The 22,538-nt window shown below is 40.5% G+C and overlaps 1 protein-coding gene across 1 annotated transcript in view; it reads left to right on the top strand.

Moving 5' to 3' along the window:
• Positions 1-22,538, top strand: part of HCN1 (hyperpolarization activated cyclic nucleotide gated potassium channel 1) — a 295,938-nt gene that overhangs the window by 210,208 nt on the left and 63,192 nt on the right. Inside the window, exon 5 of the mRNA XM_026649260.1 lies at positions 18,905-19,051. Within this exon, the coding sequence (XP_026505045.1) occupies positions 18,905-19,051 (147 nt within the window). The remainder of the gene's footprint in view (positions 1-18,904; positions 19,052-22,538) is intronic.

Genomic DNA, 22,538 nt, shown 5'->3' with positions numbered 1-22,538 from the left:
CCCCCCCCCCCCCCAGCGCCACCCCGCCCCAACACCCCCCCCACCGAGCACCGTGCCGCCGAACAGCCCCCGCCGCGCTGCCGAACACCCCCTGCCCCCCGCCGAGCGCCGCGCTGCTGAACCCCCCTGCGCGGAGCCCCGCCGAACACTGCACTGCCGAACACCCCTGCCCCCTGCAGAGCGCTGCGCCGTCGAGCGCCGCCGAACACCCCCGCCCCCCGCGGAGCACCGCGCTGCCGAAACCCCTCCCCGCGAAGCACCGCGCCGCTGGAACCCCCCGCCGAGTGCCGCGCTGCCGGAACCCCCCCACCGCCGAATGCCGCGCCGCCCCCCCCGCCACCCCAAGATTGGCCGCCCCTTACCAGGTGCCGCCCCAAGCACGTGCTTGGTTGGCTGGTGCCTGGAGCCGGCCCTGGGTCTATAATTCATCAGGTCCTGTATGTTACCCTTTCTAAAGACAGGTATTATGTTTACCATTTCCAGTTTTCTGGGACCTCACCTGTCCACAATGAATTATTGAAGATAAGTAATCTTGGAACCATTAGCAATTCAGCTAGTTCCTTAAGTAGCCCAGGGTGAATTTTGTCAGGACCTGTCTACTTGAATACATCCAACTTATAAGAATATTCTTTACACTTTTCTTTCCCTATACTGGTTTGTGTTCCTTGCCCCTTGTTCTTAATATTAATTATGTTTAGTGTCCACAGATTACCTTTTTAGTGAAGACTGAAGCAAAATAGGCATTAAACACCTCATCCTTCTTGTTGTTATCCATTATTAACTCTTCTCCTCCTCTAAATAGTGGACCTCCACTTTTCTTCATCTTTCTCTTACTCCTAATGTATTTATAGAACCTCTTCTTGTTGCTTTTTATGTCTCTTGCTAGCTGTAATTCATTTTTTGCCTTAGACTTTCTGATTTTTATCTTTACATCCTGATGCTATTGTTTTGTACTTATCCTTAGCAATTTGGCCATGTATCTAGTTTTGTAGGGCTCCTTTTTGATTTTCAGATCATTACAGAGCTCTTGGTTGAGTCGTGTTGGCCTCTTGCTGTTACTCCTATTTTTCCTGTACATTGGGATAATTTGTTGTTGTACCTTTAATATTGTCTCTGGGACCTGCCAGTTCTCCCAAACTCCTTTTTCTTTTACATTTTCTTTCCATGGGACTATACCTATCAGTTCACTGAGTTTGTTAAAGTCTGCCTTTTTTGAAATCTATTGCCCTTATTCTGCTGCTCTCACTCCTTCATTCCATTAGAATCATGAAATCTATCATTTCATGATCATCTTCACCTGTGCTGCCTTTCTACCTTGAGATTCATCATCAATTCCTCCCTGTTAGAATCTAGTCTAAAATGATTGCCCTCCTGGTTATTTCCTCCACATTCTGAAACAAAAGTTGTCCCCAACACATTCCAAAAACGTATTGGACATTTTGTGTTTGCCACATTATTTTTCCAACAGATGTCTGGATAGTTAAAGTCCCCCGTTACTATCAGGTCAAGTGACCTTACCCAACTGATCACACAGCTCAGCTATTGATTCATGATTACTGAATACTAACATTAATAGTCCCGTTTAATATTCTGCAATCAGTCTGTTGGCTGAAATTTATATTCACAAAGCTATGTTGAACAAGTGAAAACAGCAAAATCATAGTTTGTTTGCAGATAATTCCTCCCCCACAAAAAAGAGGGAAATTTGCCAAGGAAATTACTCATTATGATTGTTTTATCAACTCTAGTCTCAACATACTGTTTGTGTGGTTATGAATAATGGAATATATGGACTTTAATTAAATCAGCTTTTAAAAAGTGTTTCAACAGTGTGGTTGTTGTAAAATGCTTCCATTCATGGTAGTCTCAATAAAAATGCTAATCACGCATTCCCATTTTGTAGCCTTCATATTGACTTTTATAAATCTTCTCTTATTTATAAAGAGTATATTTTAATGAATGAAATTGGTTGTCAGCTTTAAACAAAATAAAAATTGTTTTCCTCATTGTTCCCATTAATGAAAACATTTCCCCTTTATATTCAGCCTGTGCTCTAACAATTATAGTTGCTGCTGTGGCAGAAACAAAAGGTCAATAAATGAAAGACAGTGATGAAAAGTATTAAATGTAAAAACTAATTTCATGTCCTCTTCTGGCCATTTCTAAGAATTGTATTTGTAGTTTTAAAATGTCTCCATCATATAGTTCCTAAAAGCAATCTGGTCATGCTTTTATTAAATACAAAACAAACTTAATGGAGATTGCAAATGTTTCACTGAGCTATAACTGAGAATGTGATTTTGATACCAGTTTCATTTTTGATTAAAGGTTGATATTTCTGAATGTTTATTTATCCTAAAAATGAACTACTCCTGCTTCCATTGTTATTTATTTACGAAGACCAATTATGCATTTGCAAACACTGTGCTAATTACAGTGTTCTTCACCAAAACATTCAATCATGTATGGGATCAAAATATTCCAACTGTTAGAAAGAGATGTTATTCCAAAGATAGTAATTACCCTAAGTTATTTAGTAGAGCTGGGAGCTTTAGTAGTATATAGTTTTATTACTCAGGATTCTGATAACAGGACATAGACTAGAGCCTTTCCTCTCCGAGGAACTTGCCAGTTCAACTGGGGTCCAAATCGGTAATGAACATTGCTTATCATCTGATGGCACTTTGAAGGCAGTTCCCCTAATATCTATATCATGGTTGGTATTAACTGGCTGTCTACATAGTATAGATGGACAGGAAATTTCCAAATGTTTTTTGTAAGAAAATGCAGTTTCCGTAAAATTGAAAATTTCCATGTGAAAAGTTTGATTCTCCCAACATTTTTTAATTTACCTTCAGAAAAATAAAACAAAATATTTTATTTTGGTTTGCTGAACTGAATCAAAATGTTTTGTTTTGGATCAGTTCAATATTAAACTGCGTCCTTGAGCTGCCACAATGCTTCATGGGAGCTGAAGTTCAAATGCCCATGCCTCCATTCTCTCTGTGCTGGGCTCCCTGGAAAGATTACATCTCCCATGATGCATCACAGTCTGCCCTCCGGTTGAACTGCTGTGGTGCATCTTTGAAGACGTAGTCAAGCTGTAGTCTTCCATAGAGGAGAATGGGGCCATGGAGCAGCAAAAAAATACTCCTATGAAGTACTGCAGCAGCTCAGGCAGAAACTTCAAAGTCAAAGTGAGCCAAAATGAAATGTTTAGCCATTTCTAAATAATTTTTTTCTGAATTTCCCACTGTATGAAAAATTTTATATTTCAACGTTTTGTCCCAATTCAGGATGAAAACAAATGTTGTAATATTGAAATTTCCTGTGGGATGTAAATTCTGATTTTTGACCAACTCTACTGTCAAGCACTTCATGAGCATAGAGACTGAACTCCATGGTTCTCCAGCAAAAAAACTGAGACTCATGACATTTTACCACAGGGAAGAGGGTTGTATTGACTCCATGTTGTATTTGTTCTGTGGGCAAAGAGAGGACTTCAGTGTCCTGGGTATCAAACCAGAGACCTTTCACAAGGTCTAATATTAAACCAGAAAGTTGTTAAAAATAAGTATTACAGTCTGAGTATAATGTGCTTATAAAAACACATTACTGAGGTCTGTCATGTGCTACTCAGAATGGTAAAAAATGGAATAATCTGAAAATATTTTAGCATGGATTTTTTATTTAACATTTTCATCATAGCCTGTTCAAGACAAGACAAGATTGTTATAGAAATATCAGACAAGATTGCAAGTTGAGATGCAGTTCAGCACAGTCATCTCAGGCTAGGTTATAACACTGGGAAGATTAGGCAAAAGGAGAAAAGGCTTTATTTGTCCTGTTTTATTAAAAATAAATCTGCACTTATCTAAGTAGTTCTGTGCATCATAGCAGTCCTCATTCAATTGAGCTTCACCAAACTAACTATGATTAGCTTACTGAAATCCTGAGATGAACCCAGTTACTGCACCTCTATGGTTAAGAGAGTTGTCTACAATTCCAGTGTAAGCTGCTTTTTTATGGAACATGAAAATAGAAGCTACTGCAGCTGATAATTGAAATATAAAGGCCCTGAGAATGCTCACCATTTCCCATGTTTTCTTTGTTTTATAACCAAATTTGTTTTAAATCCATTTAGTCTCTATAAATTGTATTACATCCTTTTGGTTTCTGAAAAAAACATAATTACAAGGACAAATTATTGAATTTTAAAGTGATCCCTGAGGATGCAATGCCATTATTTACATAGTGCAGTTGCATAGTAGGTTTTTTTCCACTGGCTTATTTATTATTTATTATTTAGGCTATACATGTGTAGTACTCTAGATAGATTATATATTTTTTAATACACAAATACTTACTGATGCTGGTTCTGGAGGTATTGACATGATCAACACTCATTATATAATGGATAAGAGGCTTATCAGTTATTCTTGTTATCATATATATAATTCATAACTGCCAATGTTCTTGATGCGGTGCAAGAGAACACATATAAATAGTCCCAAAGGAGTGTGATCTTTATATATTTTTTCTTTCTATTTTAATGTTAAACACAAGAAATGAAAGCACAATCCTCCTATTTTAAAGTTACATTGTACAATCCCAGAAGAGCACATAAATCCAGACCTCCAATATATACTTATATATACTCCAATATATACACAGTATGGGGAGAAGGTGACCAGCCCTCTGTGGAGAAAGAAGTGGTTTGGGACTATTTAGAAAAACTGGACGTGCACAAGTCCATGGGGCCGGATGCGCTGCATCCGAGGGTGCTAAAGGAGTTGGCGGATGAGATTGCAGAGCCATTAGCCATTATTTTTGAAAACTCATGGCGATCGGGGGAGGTCCCGTATGACTGGAAAAAGGCTAATGTAGTGCCCATCTTTAAAAAAGGGAAGAAGGAGGATCCGGGGAACTACAGGCCAGTCAGCCTCACCTCAGTCCCTGGAAAAATCATGGAGCAGGTCCTCAAGGAATCAATTATGAAACACTTAGAGGAGAGGAAAGTGATCAGGAACAGTCAGCATGGATTCACCAAGGGCAAGTCATGCCTGACTAACCTAATTGCCTTCTATGATGAGATAACTGGCTCTGTGGATGAGGGGAAAGCAGTGGATGTGTTATTCCTTGACTTTAGCAAAGCTTTTGATACGGTCTCCCACAGCATTCTTGCCGCCAAGTTAAAGAAGTATGGGCTGGATGAATGGACTGTAAGGTGGATAGAAAGCTGGCTAGATCGTCGGGCTCAACGGGTAGTGATCAATGGCTCCATGTCTAGTTGGCAGCCGGTTTCAACGGAGTGCCCCAAGGGTCGGTCCTGGGGCCGGTTTTGTTTAATATCTTTATTAATGATCTGGAGGATGGTGTGGACTGCACTCTCAGCAAGTTTGCAGATGACACTAAACTGGGAGGCGTGGTAGATACACTAGAGGGTAGGGATCGGATACAGAGGGACCTAGACAAATTAGAGGATTGGGCCAAAAAAAACCTGATGAGGTTCAACAAGGACAAGTGCAGAGTCCTGCACTTAGGACGGAAGAATCCCATGCACTGCTACAGACTAGGGACCGAATGGCTGGGTAGCAGTTCTGCAGAAAAGGACCTAGGCGTCACAGTGGACGAGAAACTGGATATGAGTCAACAGTGTGCTCTTGTTGCCAAGAAGGCTAACGGCATTTTGGGCTGTGTAAGTAGGGGCATTGCCAGCAGATTGAGGAACGTGATCGTTCCCCTTTATTCGACATTGGTGAGGCCTCATCTGGAATACTGTGTCCAGTTTTGGGCCCCACACTACAAGAACGATGTGGAAAAATTGGAAAGAGTCCAGCGGAGGGCAACAAAAATGATTAGGGGTCTGGAGCACATGACTTATGAGGAGAGGCTGAGGGAACTGGGATTGTTTAGTCTCCAGAAGAGAAGAATGAGGGGGGATTTGATAGCTGCTTTCAACTACCTGAGGGGGGGTTCCAAGGAGGATGGAGCTCGGCTGTTCTCAGTGGTGGCAGATGACAGAACAAGGAGCAATGGTCTCAAGTTGCAGTGCGGGAGGTCTAGGTTGGATATTAGGAAAAACTTTTTCACTAGGAGGGTGGTGAAGCACTGGAATGCGTTACCCAGGGAGGTGGTGGAGTCTCCTTCTTTGGAGGTTTTTAAGGCCCGGCTTGACAAAGCCCTGGTCGGGATGATTTAGTTGGGAATTGGTCCTGCTTTGAGCAGGGGGTTGGACTAGATGACCTCCTGAGGTCCCTTCCAACCCTGATATTCTATGATACTTAAAAGAGAATTGCAATTTTTTAAACTTCTTTTAAGGGCCAGATTTTCAGACACTGTCTTCCAGACAAAGTTACCTATCTAAAGTTATGAATCAATCTCAGTTCTTCCAAGACACTGAAAGACCCAAGGCTGTGAGCTCAACCAGTATCAAAAGTCAGCAGCATTCGTCAATTATAGGGTGAACATAAATAACTCACACAAAACACCACTGTATTGAACTTTCATTGAAGTTTCAAATATAAACTCGTCGGTTTATATTTTCCGAGTTTTTCCCCTACCCCAAATGGAAAGAGAGAGAAACTTAAATTTAAAGAAAAGAGCTTAAATTAGACTTGTAGTTTATTAGGCCTCTAAAATGTGAAGCTGTATGGTCTTATGCAAGCTTAAAGCCCAGCTGAGATGATTGTCACTGTTGCTGCATTCTGCCCCCGATTTGTTGAATTGTAGTGCAAGGTGACAGTTTCGGTATCGTTTTGATTCTCAAATTGCCTTCCTTCCTGCTGCGTTGCATATACCCGTCGTAATGATCTCCTGCATGGTGTAGTGGTGTTATAGGTTCTTACTGGTCTTGTAGCATGCAGATTTCAGGCTATGTTAGAGCACTGCTGGATTTGGCCCGTAAGTGTTCTAAACTGCTTCATTCCACTGAGGGGTTTTACAAATGATTTCAGTGTGGTTTTTTTTTCTTGTGGCAATTATAGACAGAGTTTTATTTTTTCTAAATATCTGTATAAACTATTCTCTTTGTATAAGGCTTTGACTTCAAAATGGGAAACTGTGTTATAAAATATAACTATATTTTGCCCCTTTCTGTTTTTTCTTTGTGGATTTTTCTCTCTGCCCCTTTTTAATCGTAACTGTTTTCTTTCCCTGTCAACATATGATTTATTTTACATAAACTTATTATGTGGCATCTGAAAAATGTGTGTGTCATTAGGGTTTATAATTTATTATTTTAATTTATTTCAGGGAGCAGGATCGCATTTTTTAAACTAAAAAGAAAATTAACAATACAATTTTAATGATGATTTTATGGTTTTCATAGGGAAAGTTTTAGAGGAGGCCTTAGTGAGTGTTGAAAATCTAACCCTCATTTTCACTAAGTGCATAACACATATAATTCAGGCCGCATTTTCAAAACAGTTCATCTCTCATTAATCTCTCACTAATGGGGAGCTGGAATCTCTTGAAAATCTGACCACTTATTAGATACCGGTTAGGTGCTGACATTTTGGAAAATCTGGCCCTTACAAGTCAATCCTGGAAGGTGCTTAGTGCTCTAACTGTGATCCAGCAAAGCAATTAAGCATGTGCTTAACAAAGTATGTGAGTAGTTCCATTGACTGCAATGCATGTTCTTCAGGTTAAGCATATCTTTGTGTGTACTTTGTTGGACTGAGGCCAGAGTGCTCAGCATCCTGCAGGATGGAGTGCTAAGGGCCAGATTTTCCAAAATGTCAGCATCCAACAATTCTCATTTAGGTACCTAATAAGTGGTCAGATTTTCAAGAGAGGCCAGCAGGCTTTTAGACACAGGAATGAGAGGCGAGCTGTTTTGAAAATCAACAAAACAAAAAACAAACACACATATGCACTTGATTTACAACAATCCACTATGAGGTTTCTTACAGCATCCTTTAAAGCACTGGATGTTTATCACTGTCAGAAAGAGGATACTGAACTAGCTGGACCACTGGTTTGATCTGGTGTGGCAGTTCCTATGCTCCTATGTTGCTCTCTTTCACAAACCTGCCTTCCCTTCCTCTCACATTTATGCGCCTTGACAAATGCACAGCACATCCATCTTCTTCCCTAACTCCCCCCTGCATGGAAGTAATAATTGAGGACAGAACAACCAGTTTGTGTGCAATAAGACAGTGGTTCTCAACCAGGGTTACGTCTACCTCTGGAGTACACAGCAGTCTTCCAAGGGGTACATCAGCTCATCTAGATATTTGCCTAGTTTTGCAATAGGCTACATAAAAAGTACTAGCGAAGTCAGTATATTTCATAGAGACAATGACTTCTTTATACTGCTTTATACATACTGAAATGTAAGTACAAAATTGATTTATTTTATAATTATATGATAAAAATGAGAAAGTAAGCAATTTTTCAGTAATAGTGTGCTAACACTTTTGTATTTTTATGTCTGATTTTGTAAGCAAGTATCTTTTAAGTGAGGTGAAACTTGGGGTATGCAAGACAAATCAGACTCTGGAAAGATTGAGAGCCACTGCAGTAAGACACACCTGAATCTTATCTGAATTTTTTCACCAAAACAAACTGAATATTGTTCTAGCTTCAAAAGATTTGTGATAAGTAGCTTTTGTCCTTTCATCTTTCTATCAGCACAGGCTGGCCTGGCTCTTCACTTCTTGGGATCAAAAGCAGAGGATAACACTGCATTCTGAGGTCCTCTGGCCAAAAGGCTCTAAAATATACAAGGTGTAATTAAAGTAGCTAACCAGAGCCTAGCAGGCAGAGCATACCCCATTTTCCTTTCCCTTACTTCTTTACCATACTGGAATGTTTATAAATTCTGGAAGGGGCCGGTTGGTCATCAGGGAGGAGATGTTGTGAGTTGAACGAGGCTGTTTGAGATTGGAGAGTAAAATCAGATTAATCAATGCTTTTTAAAGTGATACTTCATACCACTGGAGATTCGTCTGTTACTGGTCATCAACTCACACTTAGAGATGGGCAAACCTTGGGAAGCCTAGTGCGTTTGAACATTTCTCAAACTAGTTTTGGGTGTGCAAAACTAATGGGAGTTTATTAATCTTTTCTCCTGTAATTTAACTGAAAGATTCCTTTCCCTGAGGATATTTCAATTGGCTGTGCAGTAGCTGCATACAGTCTTAATAATAAATGAGAACAAATATTTTAAAATAGTGATTAAGCTGAACAAAAATACCAGAAACATGGTAGAGAAAGAGAAGGCTATGCTATTAATTAGAAGTAAAAGAACCTTTCCACCAATCTAGGCTGGCACAACTGTGTGGCGTACTGTACAGCACATACAGAATCTGTATTCATTTTTTGCTGTATTTCCCCCCTCTACTCCCTTTCTAATCCCTTTTCACACATTTTCTCCTGGTCAGAATGTGATGTCTCCTAGCAACATGTGAACTGAAGTCAAACTGCCAATATCTAGCAGTGACAACCTAAGCATTCAAATATTATGAATCAGGCCTCCAAAAATCACGAAATTGGCTTAAATCATGAGACTCTTAAAAAAATAATAATTTTGGTTTCTTTTTACTTGCCTTCTGCCTTTTGAGCTTTTATGATTCAATCATTAAAGCTGTTCTCCATACCATTAGAGCTAGAAACTTACTAGTTTTTTTAAAAATGAAGGCTAAGAATGTTGCAAAATCACCATAAGGTAGGACTTTAAGAAATACACTTAATATCATGAGACTCATGATAAATTGCAAGAGTTGGCAACACTTTTAAGTGCATTTGAAATTAGACAGTTTCTACTCATAATACTACATGTCTAACATCACAAAGGAAGCAGTGTTTTCTAGTGGTTAGTGCAAGAAACTCGGAGTCTGAACTCATAATTTTTATTTCTAACTCTCCCACTGACTCATTGAAAGACCTGAGGCATGCTAATTAATTTCTTTGTGCCTCAGATTACCATTTTGTGAATGAGGGTTAATAACACCTACTTCATGTGGGGTATTGTGAGGCTTATTAATTAATGTTGCAAAAGCACTTTGAGACCCACTGGTAAACAAGTACTATATAACTTGAAAATATTATTAGCTTTACAATTTCTGTCTCAGTAAAATTTTCATGTACTAAGCACAGAATCAAGTAGAAAGTAGAGCTGATTTGTACGGGAGAAAATTCCCACTGAAACACAAATAACTGCACTAATGAAAGTGAATAGGCAAATTGCTGTTAGTATCAGTGTTCTCTTCTTCAAGGTTGTTTGTGTAGAAAAGTCTTCTGTGAATCTCTCCCTATTCTATGTATCTCAAACTAGCATACATTTTTAACTAGTGCAAAATGTTGAGATTTCATTTTTATTAGCATTACTCAAATATAGCATTTGAAAATTTCAGTATGCAGATAAATTGTAACTGATTTGTAGGATAACTCTATTTGAATATTTTTAATGGTTAACTGATCTTAAGTGGCTACAAACAGAACACAATACTACAGCTCCACTTACTATGGGGCTAACCAACCATGAGCACACAGCCTGAGTCTCTCAGACGGGTGCTTGAGTATTTCTTTGGAGTGAAAGGGGGAGGAATCCTTCCCCAAGGTTGCAGAATGGAAGTGCAGAGAGAGAGAGAGGCTAACCCAGACTAATGTATTCTCTGCATGCTGCTGAGCTGTTAACCACTCACAAAGCTAGTCACCACATCATACAGGGAGAGAACACCGCATGCATAGACCCATCAAATCCTGTAACCCTTTGCAAAGCAAACATCGATTCTAATGGATTTGTATGCTTCACCTGTAGAAGTTCCACATGCAGGGCAAGATTTGTACCATATTTAATGGAAAGGACATGTAAGATATATGTACCTCTAATTGCATTATGACAGGTTTCAGAGTAGCAGCCGTGTTAGTCTGTATCCGCAAAAAGAACAGGAGTACTTGTGGCACCTTAGAGACTAACAAATTTATTAGAGCATAAGCATCCGAAGAAGTGGGTTGTAGCCCACGAAAGCTTATGCTCTAATAAATTTGTTAGTCTCTAAGGTGCCACAAGTACTCCTGTTCTAATTGCATTGTAGTGCTACCATAGTTGGAAATGCCAGAGACATCACAATAAAGGCTGTGTTGAGTTATTCATTTAAAGCAGAGTTCAGATCACCTAATTAAGCTTGAAAATACACAGGAAGAAAAAATTTAATATGGACTCTCAGAATAAAGAAAGCAATGTTCTAGGTAGTTTCCACCCTCCTTTTAACCTGTGAGCTTCCCCATCTTCTGTCCTCTCTCACCATGACTCAGTGCCCACAAGCTGGAGGTATGGAGGGGGCAAGGTGAAAGAAAGACATGCAGGCGAAATCACTTGACTGGTGAAGCTTGTTGCTCTGCAATGATGGCAGCTTGTCCATCTGGCGAACCTCATATGCTTTGTCCTATTCACACATTTTACAAGGTCTGTTGGATTGGGACTTCCTCTTCTGTAAGGTATATCCACGAGGGGTTGGGTGAGGAGCTGGCAAGTCTGTAGTATTGGAATCAAGGAAGCAGACAGGGCAGAAGGCCTAGAGACATCAGGAGGCAAGATATACTGAGAAAGGGGAATGCAAGTCCCTCTGACGCTTGGATCCTACGGCTGTCCCAATCTCTAGACCTGCTTCCTAGTTCTTCTTTGAGTGCTGGCTCCTAAATGTATTCCGCTGTGGGATATGCATGTGCTCCAGGCATCTGAGACTAGAGGATTTTTTCCAGTAGCGTCCATTGTCCATGCCTGCGGTCTTCCTTTCCTTATGCTCTGAACCAAGGGCATAAGGTGTGATGTGGACTGACAGCCTCTCTGGTTTCTTCTTACTACTGTATGATCTAAGATGGAAACCTCCAGTGTCCACGAGCTCTTCCTTCAATATTGAACCTGTAAATAGTATATATTGTAAATATTGTAGATAGAAAATGTAATTAGTTATTAGTTAAGTGCGTTATCCAAGTTACTGAGTACTTGCCCAACATCCACATTGGACCCATCCTTCCCGGTATGAGACACCAATTATGCCCAGGATTCCAGGCTTCAAGAACAGAGTCTCCTGGCCCCATTCCTTCCGGTTAGTGATGATGACCAGAGGTGCCTCTATTATCTTGTAGAAGCCCATATCACTGCCAAGTGCAGTATCTGGCACTCCTTTCTGCCACGACCCCAACAAACGCCGGAATTCAAGTTTAGAAAACACCTTATCGAGCATTCTATGAGGCCTCAGTTGGAACTAAGCTTCTGGTAGTACTGGTGGCATACTCCTCAATGCCTCCGCCTGAAGTACAGGGAGTCTGCCCAGCTTATAAGACTCCTCATCTTAGGCTCAAGACAAGGGTAAGAAACCTTCTCTAAAGCCTAGAGAAAAATCTCCCTCCAGATCCACTTCAAAGAGAAGGGCTGATTCCCCTACACCCTCGAGGTCGAGTGATTCTTCCCATCTGGTTCAGGAAGCTAAAAGGCCAAATGGATCATGGTCTTGACTCACAGATTTTGAAGACTAAGAGCCCCTCCACATCGGGATCAAATAAAGAGAAGCATGTACCTAGGACCAGTACAAACTCTGATACCCACTAAGGACATAGAAGCACTCCATATATCGTCGGCACTGAAACGCACTTCCATGCTGGCACCAAAGGTTCACAGGCAGGAGACTCTTCAAGCCCTGGTGGTGGGTGACAAATACACCACTTTGAAAAATAACACCATCCTGCTGGATCTGAAATCTCCCCTCCTATCTGACCTGGTGCTTACAAGAGAGTTCCTGGCACCATTGGTTGTATATTATGAGAGAAATTGATCTTGCATCCCCTCTGAAGGTTGGGATATTTCTTCATCAGAGGTTTTGATGGAACCACTTCTGGTGTTGGAGCCAACATTCTCCTCATTGGGTGATTCTGTTATGGGAGAAGGACTATTATCACCTCCACTGAGAGATATCAGTCCTGACAGAGCATCCAGAATTTCCTGGGGTCCACCAGGACCTTGTAAGATGGGGTATTCCCCCAGGGACTGGTACCCTATGTGGGCTTCCTCAGCCCATGACCTTACTGGGTATTGTGTGACCTGTATGTGCATTATCCAGAATGCATACAGTTGCATCAAAATGCACACCATCCTTCTCTGAGGGCCCAGCCTGAACTCCTCTCAGAGCCCATGGCCAAGGAAAAACCTGATTCAGCAGCACCTCCAGTACCATCGGGCATATCGTCTTCCTCTCCTGACGAGGCAGTTGCCCCAGCCTTGTCTCCACTGAACGATCGCAAGCATTCCAGCAATTGTTCAGAAAGATTGCTGATGCCCTCCAGATTCCCCTGGAGGAAGTCCAAGAGTCATCTCACGAAGTCTTGGAAATTTTTAAGTTGTCGCTCTGTTAGAGTAACGCTCCAGGTCAATGAGGCTATCCTAGAGCTGCCTAAGGTGGTGTGGGGTGCCCCAGCCACATACACATCTACTCCTAAGAGGGCAGAAAGGAGGTACTTTGTTCCAGCCAATGGAGCAGAGTTTCTGTTCCCATATCCTGCCCCAAACTCCCTGATTGTTCAAGCTATTACAAAAAGGAATAGACAACAACATGTCAGATCTACCCTTGCTGATCAGAAGGCTAAATGCTTAGATCTCCTAGGGTGAAAAGTGTTCACATTTACCAGCTGCCAATTCTGAATAGCGAATTATCAGGGGCTATTTGCAGAGTATGATTTTTTATCACTACTTCAAATTTGTGGAATTCAGGAACTAGCTCCCTCAGGTAGACAGAGCACAATTCCAGGCTCAGTTTGAAGAAGGTAGGCTGGTATCCAGGTCTTCTTTTCAAACAACTATAGATGCAGCCTCTATATTGATGGAAACTGCCATTGTGATGCACTGGGAATCCTGCCTTAATTCCTTGGGTTTTCCCAGGGAAGTTCACTGTGGAGGATTTGCCCTTTGCGGGAGACAACTTGTTTAGATAGAACACTGGTGAGTCATTGCACTCATTAAGGAACTCAAGGGTAATCCTCTGTTCCCAAGGTATATAGAACCAGCATTCAAGAAGTAGTACATCAGACAACCTATTACGCCTAGACAATATCACAGCCCTTCTATCACCATAGAACATATGAACTGCCATGAAATCAACAGAGGATGCAGTGCAACAAACATAGTGCACCTCCTTTCTCCTCTTTCCAACTGGAATCACCTGTCAATAAATACTTTTGACAGGAACTTTGAGAGCTGAGAACCAACCCAGTTGAAATGTCCTTCCATATCCAAAATTTGATTTGGTGTCCGACTAGCCCATTTTCTCCCATAGATGGCAGACAAATGCATTCTCAATGTCTTCCACTTCAGTTATGCCATAGAGTTCCTCTCTCCTCCTCCTTCAAAACCCTCTTCCCTGTCTGTTTTCAGTGGCCCACTCCCACAAGAAGATACTCTTGCAAGAAGTGCACTCCTTACTCCAATAGGGGTCACAGAGCTGTTACCATGTCAGCACTGGGAAAAGGGATTTTATTCCAAATACTTGCTGATCTCCAAGAAAAAAGAAGGATGGAGACCCATCTTAGACCTCTGGCGCCCAATGTCTTTAACCAAAGAGTAAGATTCAGGATGGTTACCCTGGTATTGACTATGATATCCATAAATATAAACTAATGATTCATGGCTCTCGACATGAAGGATGCCTATTTTCATATAGATATCCTCCCCTCTCACAGGAGGTTCCTGAGGTTTATGATAGATGAGAATCACAGTTAATACAGGGTGCCTCCTTTTGGACTGGCAACAGTGCCCAGAGTATTTATAAAGGTTTTTTCAGTAGTGGCAGCACACGTCCAGTGCCACAGTTTGATATTCTTTCCATCTCTAGACCATTGGCTTCTGATAAGGAAATCTCATTGGGAAGTAGTGACATCAACCTCATCTCTGCACAGTCTTTTAGCTACAAATTTATGTGAACATAGAAAAATCCACTTTAGTTCCAACACAGCCCATAGAATTTATTGGAACAACTCCAGACTCAATCAGAGCCAGAGCTTACCTCTCTATGGACAGATTTCAGTTGAGAAACATTCCTAGTCATCAACTCAGAAGGAACCCACAAACATTGGTTCAGGCATGCCTCATCCCGCTGTGCACTTATGTGACACTGTTTGTGAGGCTCCACCTTCATTGTCTACAAGCCTGGCTTCAAACAGTAGGCACAATATACACAAGTTAGTTATGCTCCCTCCCAGGGTACAAAACTTTCTAGCTTGATGATAGGACAGGGAACAGGTGTGCATAGGAATTCCTTTTGCTCTGCCCCCTCCTCAAAAAACATAGCTCACAGAAGGACTTACGGGTTGGGGTGCTCATCTGGACACAGAAACAGCTCAGGGAATGTGGACTCATCATGAGAGCACGATGCATATAACTGTTCTGGAGCTGAGAGCAGTTGGAAGTGGTAAGTGCTTTACCGTTCATCCACTTCCATGATGACAGACAATATGACAACTATATTCTACCTCAATGAACAAGGGGAAGAAAGATCTATCTCGCTGCTCTTTATAACATGTTTAAAACAAAAGGAAATATTTCTTCACACAACACACAGTCAACCTGTGGAATTCTTCGTCAGAGGATGTTTGAAGGCCAAGACCATAACAGGTTTCAAAAAAGAACTAGATAAATTCATGGAGGATAGGTCCATCAATGGTTATTAGCCAGGATGGGCAGGGATGGTGTACCTAGCCTCTGTTTCCCAGAGGCTGGGAATGAGCAACAGAGAATGGATCACTTGATGATTACCTGTTCTGTTCATTCCCTCTGGAGCACCTGACATTGGCCACTGTCGGAAGACAGGATACTAGGCTAGATGAACCTTTGGTCTGACCCAGTTTGGCCATTCTTATGTTCTTATAAGGAGGCGGGTCCCCCTGTGGAATTGTTATAGTCATCATCAGATTATCATGTTAGCAATACATCTTCCAGGAATACATGGCACTCTGGTGGATAGTCTCAGCGGATGCTTCTTGACAGAACATGAATAGGAGATCCACAACTCAGTGATAAAAGATATATTCCAGCTATGGGGATACCGGTCTTTGAATCTCTGTGTCACAAGACAAGAAAAAAATGCACTATGTGCTGCTCAAAGGGACACAAAGTCAGAACTCCAAATAAGATACCCTTCTACTTCCAGGGATGGAAAATTTTATGTCTACCTTTCCCTCCCATCCTACCGTTACATCGAGTTCTCCGGAGAATCTAACAGGACACAGCAATGATCAACCTCAATGCTCCCAGATAGCCAAAATAATTGTGGTTTCCCATTCTTCTCCATCTGTCATCCTGTCAACAGATCAGCATCTAATCTTCCCCATACCTTCTGATGCAGGACAAGGGCAAGATCAGGCATATGAATCTGGAGCCTTTTCACCTCACAGCCTGATATTTGTATGACTGTCAAACCCAGAGCAGAAAGATTCAGCAGCTGTTAAAGCCATCCTGAGCAACACGAGGAAGAATCCACCAAGCGGTGTTACTTAGCCAAGTGGAAAAGATTCTCTGTTTGGACTAACCAAATTTTCCCAGAGGAGATGGACGTTCCCACTATTCTGGACTATCTGCTTACCTTGAAGATGCACCCAATGAGTGTGTAGTTTCTGAAGGGTTTACTCAGAACCTTCTTATCAATGATTAGATTCAGTCCTTCATGGGATCTTAATTTGATCGTTTCAACACAAACTAAGCCACTATTTTAACCACTAGTGGCATACTCACTATCCCATTGATCTGGGTAGGTTGCCTTCCTGCCGGCCATCGCTTTAGCTTGATTGGTAGGTGAACTTGGGCTCTTCTGGCCAATCCACGCTATACCATATTCTATAAAGTTTCCTTGAAACTGTGCCCTAAATTCATCCCCAAAGTAATATTGGACCTCCACATAAATTAGACTATACACTTACCTGTATTTTTTCTTAAACCTCAGATCACCAATGTGGACCAGACTTTCCATACCCTGGATGTGCATTGGACATTCGTGTTCTATCTTCAAAGAAAAATCCCTTCAGGAAATCACTGAAGCTATTTGTTACCATTGTGGAATGCATGAAAGGGCAAATGATATCTCTTCAAATACTGTCCAAGTGGATTTGGGGCTGTATTTTACTCTGTTACCAGTTATCTGATGCTCCACCACACAAAGTGAAGACCTATTAAACCAGAGCAAAGGCTGCTTCAGTAGCTTCACTTTGGGAAGTTCCATTCGTTGACATATGTAAAGCGGCCACCTGGAGTTCCATTCAGACCTTCACAAAACACTACGCACTGGTACGCATCTCCTCAGCTAATGTGTCCTTTGGATCAGTGGTCCTACAGCCTTCAATACCACTGAGGCCCTCAGACTCCCCCTCCCCCTTCTTGAGTGCTTCTTGTCAGTCACCCACACAGGAATACACATAGGGACCAGCACGTGAGGAAACAGAGTTTACCTAAGTTCCACAACCAGAGTTCTTTGAGTTGTGTGATCCGTGTCTGTGTTCCAGTAACCATCCTCCTTCCCCTCTGCTTTAGATTGTAGAATTTATGCACAGTAGAGCATGAGGTTCAGAGCATGAGGAAAGGAAGAACATGGGCACAGACCAATGGAAATTACTAGCACAAGTCTTCTGGTCTCGGGCACATAGAGTGCATGCATACCCAACAGTAGACTACAGATAGGGATGACACATCTCTAAGAGCTCTGATTACGGAAGGTAGGTTACTTATCTTTTAGTTCCATGGCTCTAATTCCAAGCATACATTCCAGTTCCAAGTCCCACCCTCCATTCCTCTAAATCCGTACTCCATTCCACAGGAAAGTCCTTTTTGATGTTTGTTTATTTAAACACATCCAGCTCCTCAAATTGCACAACTTTAACTCCAACCTCAGGATTAAAGAGGTAGAAATAACACAATATACAGGCTTTTTTTCCAGTTACACTTGTTGGTAAATGAAGCTATCTTACTGAGTTGGAAATTAAGGTGACTTAGGAGTTCTATGTGTTCATTGAAGTTGGAAAGTAAAGGGAGTTTGGTGTAGGCGTGAGGATTCTGAGAGTGCATTTGGGTTTTGTAATGTTTGGATAACAAGGCGTTGAGGTTGGTGTGGATGTTAATATCTTAACTGGTGATTTCTTTGATTTTAGTGATTGCATTGCCACCAGTATAACCTTAACACTATAAGTTATTTAAGTTATTGGGCACATTTACGGTATATAAAAGAATTCTCTTAATAAAGTACATACAACACTCCTTACAAATCATAGTTCATGTGTACACATCATGAATGGAAAGTTATCCATCTCCATAATTAATAGTGGACACCATGTCAGCATATATGCTGCTTACTTTATGTCTTATATCTGGATATCTGACCTTATATCTGGTGTCAATGACCTTCCTTTAGAATGACCTTTGTTTTAATACCTTTTTGAAAACAAACCTTATTATAGATGAATCACCAAATGGCTACACTGTGTTTGTTGTTTAGAATTTTCATTTGTTAAGAAGTTATCATTCAGATTTGTTTAACCTAATCATTTAGAAGGATAATTTATTTGTTTTATGACTGTTTTTACATTAAACAACTCTTCATATGGCTCAATTGTTCTTTTTTCTGACTTGCCTTTTTTGAATATACCAGGTTCTTTGTTAACCCATATGTTTTATAAATAACATTGTATCAATTGTCAGTGTTTGGAATCAACTTCAATCAATGTGCTGTCACCTGTCTTCCATGGGTATACTGTGTTTCTTTGTATGATAGAAGCTTTTCAACATTGCATTTCCTTTTCTTTAAGCAACTGCATTATTTAGGTTTCATTTTACAGGCACTTTAGATGGCTTTAGATTGTAAAAGAGTAATGGACTGATCTTTTATTGACTTTCTTCTTCATTTTCCTTTTCTTTTTTTAGTACAAACAAGTGGAACAATACATGTCATTTCACAAGTTACCCGCTGACATGCGCCAAAAGATCCACGATTATTACGAACACCGTTACCAAGGCAAGATCTTTGATGAGGACAATATTCTCAATGAGCTCAATGATCCTCTTAGGGAGGTAAGACAAAAAGAAACAAACAAACAAATACAGTTCTGCTTGATTCGGAAAGACTTTTTCTCCTTGGTGTGGGAGATTTCTGTGCTAATCAAAAAACTATTTCTGTGGCCATTCTGTACTATTTTAATCTCTTTAGGTTCTTCTACTACACTCATCACCAGGGTATCTGAACACCTATCCATGAACAACAATATATGAATAGGAACACAAATCCTATACTAGATTGCTGCATAGATTGTAAACGCAAAGAACTGGTCAACTAGTTGTGTCCATTGATGTACCCCATATATTGTCATAGCCCTTATTTGACCATGCAAGAATGTTAGGGCAACTAAAACCTATTTACTCTCCTGTTCAACCAAATAAGGGCTGCTCAGATTGTGTCTCCATCACAGTGAAGAGGGCATGGGCTAGTCACCTGATACCCTCCTCTGCAAGTATGTTTTTGGAATGGGACAAAATGGGATGGCAATGGGAGAAGCCTTGGTACCACCCTTCCTACATGCTAGACAGACTAGCTGCAGGGAGGAAGTAAACTGCTTTAGAAAAACGGGCAGGAGGGGAGCAGTTTATTAGCTAATAGTATTATTATTATTATTTATTAACTTACATAGCATTTTCATCAGTAGATCTCAAAGTGCTTTACAAGAGAGGTCAGTATCATTATCCCCATTTTACAAATTGGGAAACGGAGGCATGGAGCTGTGAAGTCACTTGCCCAAAGCCACACTCAAGGCCAGTGGCAGAGCTGGGAATAGAAGCCAGTTCTCTGTTCATTAAGACACGCTACCTAAACAGGCCTCCTCTTGGGGTAGTGCAGCTGTGTTGCACAAAAACACAATCAAACCCACTGTGACTGCAAAAAAGAATCAAATGGCACAAAGACATAGTCCTTTTTTGGAAAAAATAGCCTGTGCTGTTTTTTATTTTGCATGGGGGAGGCATTAAGGAGTTCTGTGGAGGGGGATATTGAGTGGGGAGAAAGAAAAGGTTAACTAGTATTAACAAAGCCATATATTTAACAATTATATAGCTAAGTCCCTGCGTCATGTACTCCTCTACTGGATAGTAAGTCATTGGCAACCTACTCAAGTGTGTGTATGTGATCCTAATACCCTCTAGTGGCTGCAGTCTACAGAGGATACCTTCTAAGGAGGAGGAACTGGGAAGGATAGCAGGAGAGAGAGAAAAGGGGAAGATGAAGGAAAGATAGAGAGCAGAAGATGAAAAGGGAAAGGGAGGAAAGTAGAGAAAAGAAGAGACATGAGAAGGGAGGAAGGGAGAGAGAACCACCTATTGTGATAATCCCACCAACTTGTGAAATTGTCATGGGTTCTGGTAGGTAACTTTTAGTATTCCTACCATGGGAGGTATAATGCTGAATGCCACACATCATAACTCACTACAGTGCCTCATGGCAGCTGTACAATTTGGAAAGATGTGTGAGGGGTTTTGTTTAGCAAGGTTTGCAGTAAACAAGACACTTCATCTTTTAAAATATTTTTTTCCCCAGTGCCCATGAAAAGACTCAGCTTTGGTGTTTGCTCCTGACATTTTGCTCCTGACATATAAATCACAGAAGTAACCTAGTCTGTCATCCTGCCAGTGTAGCATTTTTCTCTTGCATAGATATTAAAGTGATTCACAGACAGTTAATTAAAATATTAGTTTGTTTTTCTTCACTAGTGAAGGTAGGTAATTCAAATCTCGTACATCTTTAGAAAAAAGGCTATGTATTACCAGCTCCCAGTGTTTACCCAAAACTCCCAAAATAGTTTTCATGGAAATTCCAGGCTCTCATTACCATAATATTCCAACTGCCAGCACAGCAATTTATGTGTACTGTATGGTGCACTCTGATATAAATGTCAGATCTCTAAACTAGTAGCAGTGAAACACACATGTTGTGTGAATGCATTACGAAATCTTGTGCAATTTCCAAGAAGAACTCAAAATGGCTGCAAGCCATTCTTTCGACTGTAAACCAGCAAGGTGCACAAATTTCAGCAAGATGCACAAATAGCATTATGTTATCACCTTATAATATAATTGCTTATTTGTATCATCACATGGATTCTCCCATTCTCATTATGGTGCCCAATTCACACATGTTTAATTGGATTCCTAAAATCTGAAATGCATTTTTCCTTAGTGGCTTACTACTGTCAGCAACAGAAATAGTAATTGTTGGCAGAACCCACTTCCTTACCTTACAATAGACCAAATTCTATACGAAGTTACACCGCTGTAAATCCAAAGTTACTTGGGTATGCTACCATGGAAATCAAAGTTACTGTGTGACTGAGAGCAAAATTTGGCCCCATAATTTTTTGTGGATGACAACTACATGACTGTGTTAGGAGTTTTATAATATGTTACAATTATATATCACTCACAATGTACCCAAGCATATTCAAATTTATTTGTTATGTTGTAGATCTGAAACTCTGTTGGATTTTTTGCACTGGTTCTTCATGAAATTGAAGTGCTGTTCATGAAAGTAAGAGCAGAATGCACTGTGAAAATACACCTACACTCTACTCTGTGCATGATAGGGGGATTTTTTTGCTTTCTTCTCTCCAATCATGTCAATATATAAGATTCCTAACACCTTGATATCTAAGTTCCAGACAAAATTATGAAGGAACAAGAGAGTCCAGAAAAAAGTGATCTAGACCAGAGATAGTAAACCTATGATTCCTGAGTTGCATGCAGCCTTTCTTTTGGTTAAAAAATCTATTGTTCGTGATCATTGTTTAACTTGCAAAGGGTCATAAGCTAGTCAAATGAAAACCATTTTTTTTCTGGAAAGAGCATAGGCATTTCTCCTCAATGAGGGTTATTTCCCTACCAAATTATAAATTTCATCCACAAGACTTTTCAGCTGCAGAGCTGTTAAAAATGTATTTATAACGCAGCAAGCTTATATTTTTCACTCCTCACATACTCAAAAACAACACAAGCAAGTTTGTTCAAGCTTGAAAAATAACTTTTGGAGAGAGACCAAGCATGGAAAAGGTGAGAGTTATGAGCAACTAAAAACATGGAGTAAGAGTGGAAACTGTTATGAAATGTTAACTATGGAAGTCACAGTTTCTACGATATATGTTGTAATTTCTTTTGTTATACATATTGTATATTGGGGAAAATATCATTTCAGCTGAATACTTCCATCAGGAGCCACATTGTGCACCTGAAAGATTAATGTCCTAATAAAAATGTAGCAGGTGTTCTCGGAAAAATGTCAATATTGAATTAAAGGCTAGAAACCTCTAAAGGAACACAGATATGGTGGTAGTGACATTTATAGAAGCAGGCTTCTCAAAACTGGTGACAGCATTCTAGTGGCAGCTCTCTTATTCAGCCCTAAAAACATTGTTCAGATTGGTTTAGGTCTTTCAAAGAATATATTAGCTATTGCTACATTACAGACATTTTTCTACTCCAAGTATTCGGTTTTTTAATGGTTCTTTGACTATTCAACCAT

Source organism: Terrapene carolina, unplaced genomic scaffold, assembly GCF_002925995.2.
Source record: "Terrapene carolina triunguis isolate 2854851 unplaced genomic scaffold, T_m_triunguis-2.0 Scaffold69, whole genome shotgun sequence".
In the NCBI taxonomy this organism is placed as follows: Eukaryota; Metazoa; Chordata; order Testudines; family Emydidae; genus Terrapene; species Terrapene triunguis.
This window is presented reverse-complemented; position numbering and strand designations above follow the sequence as displayed.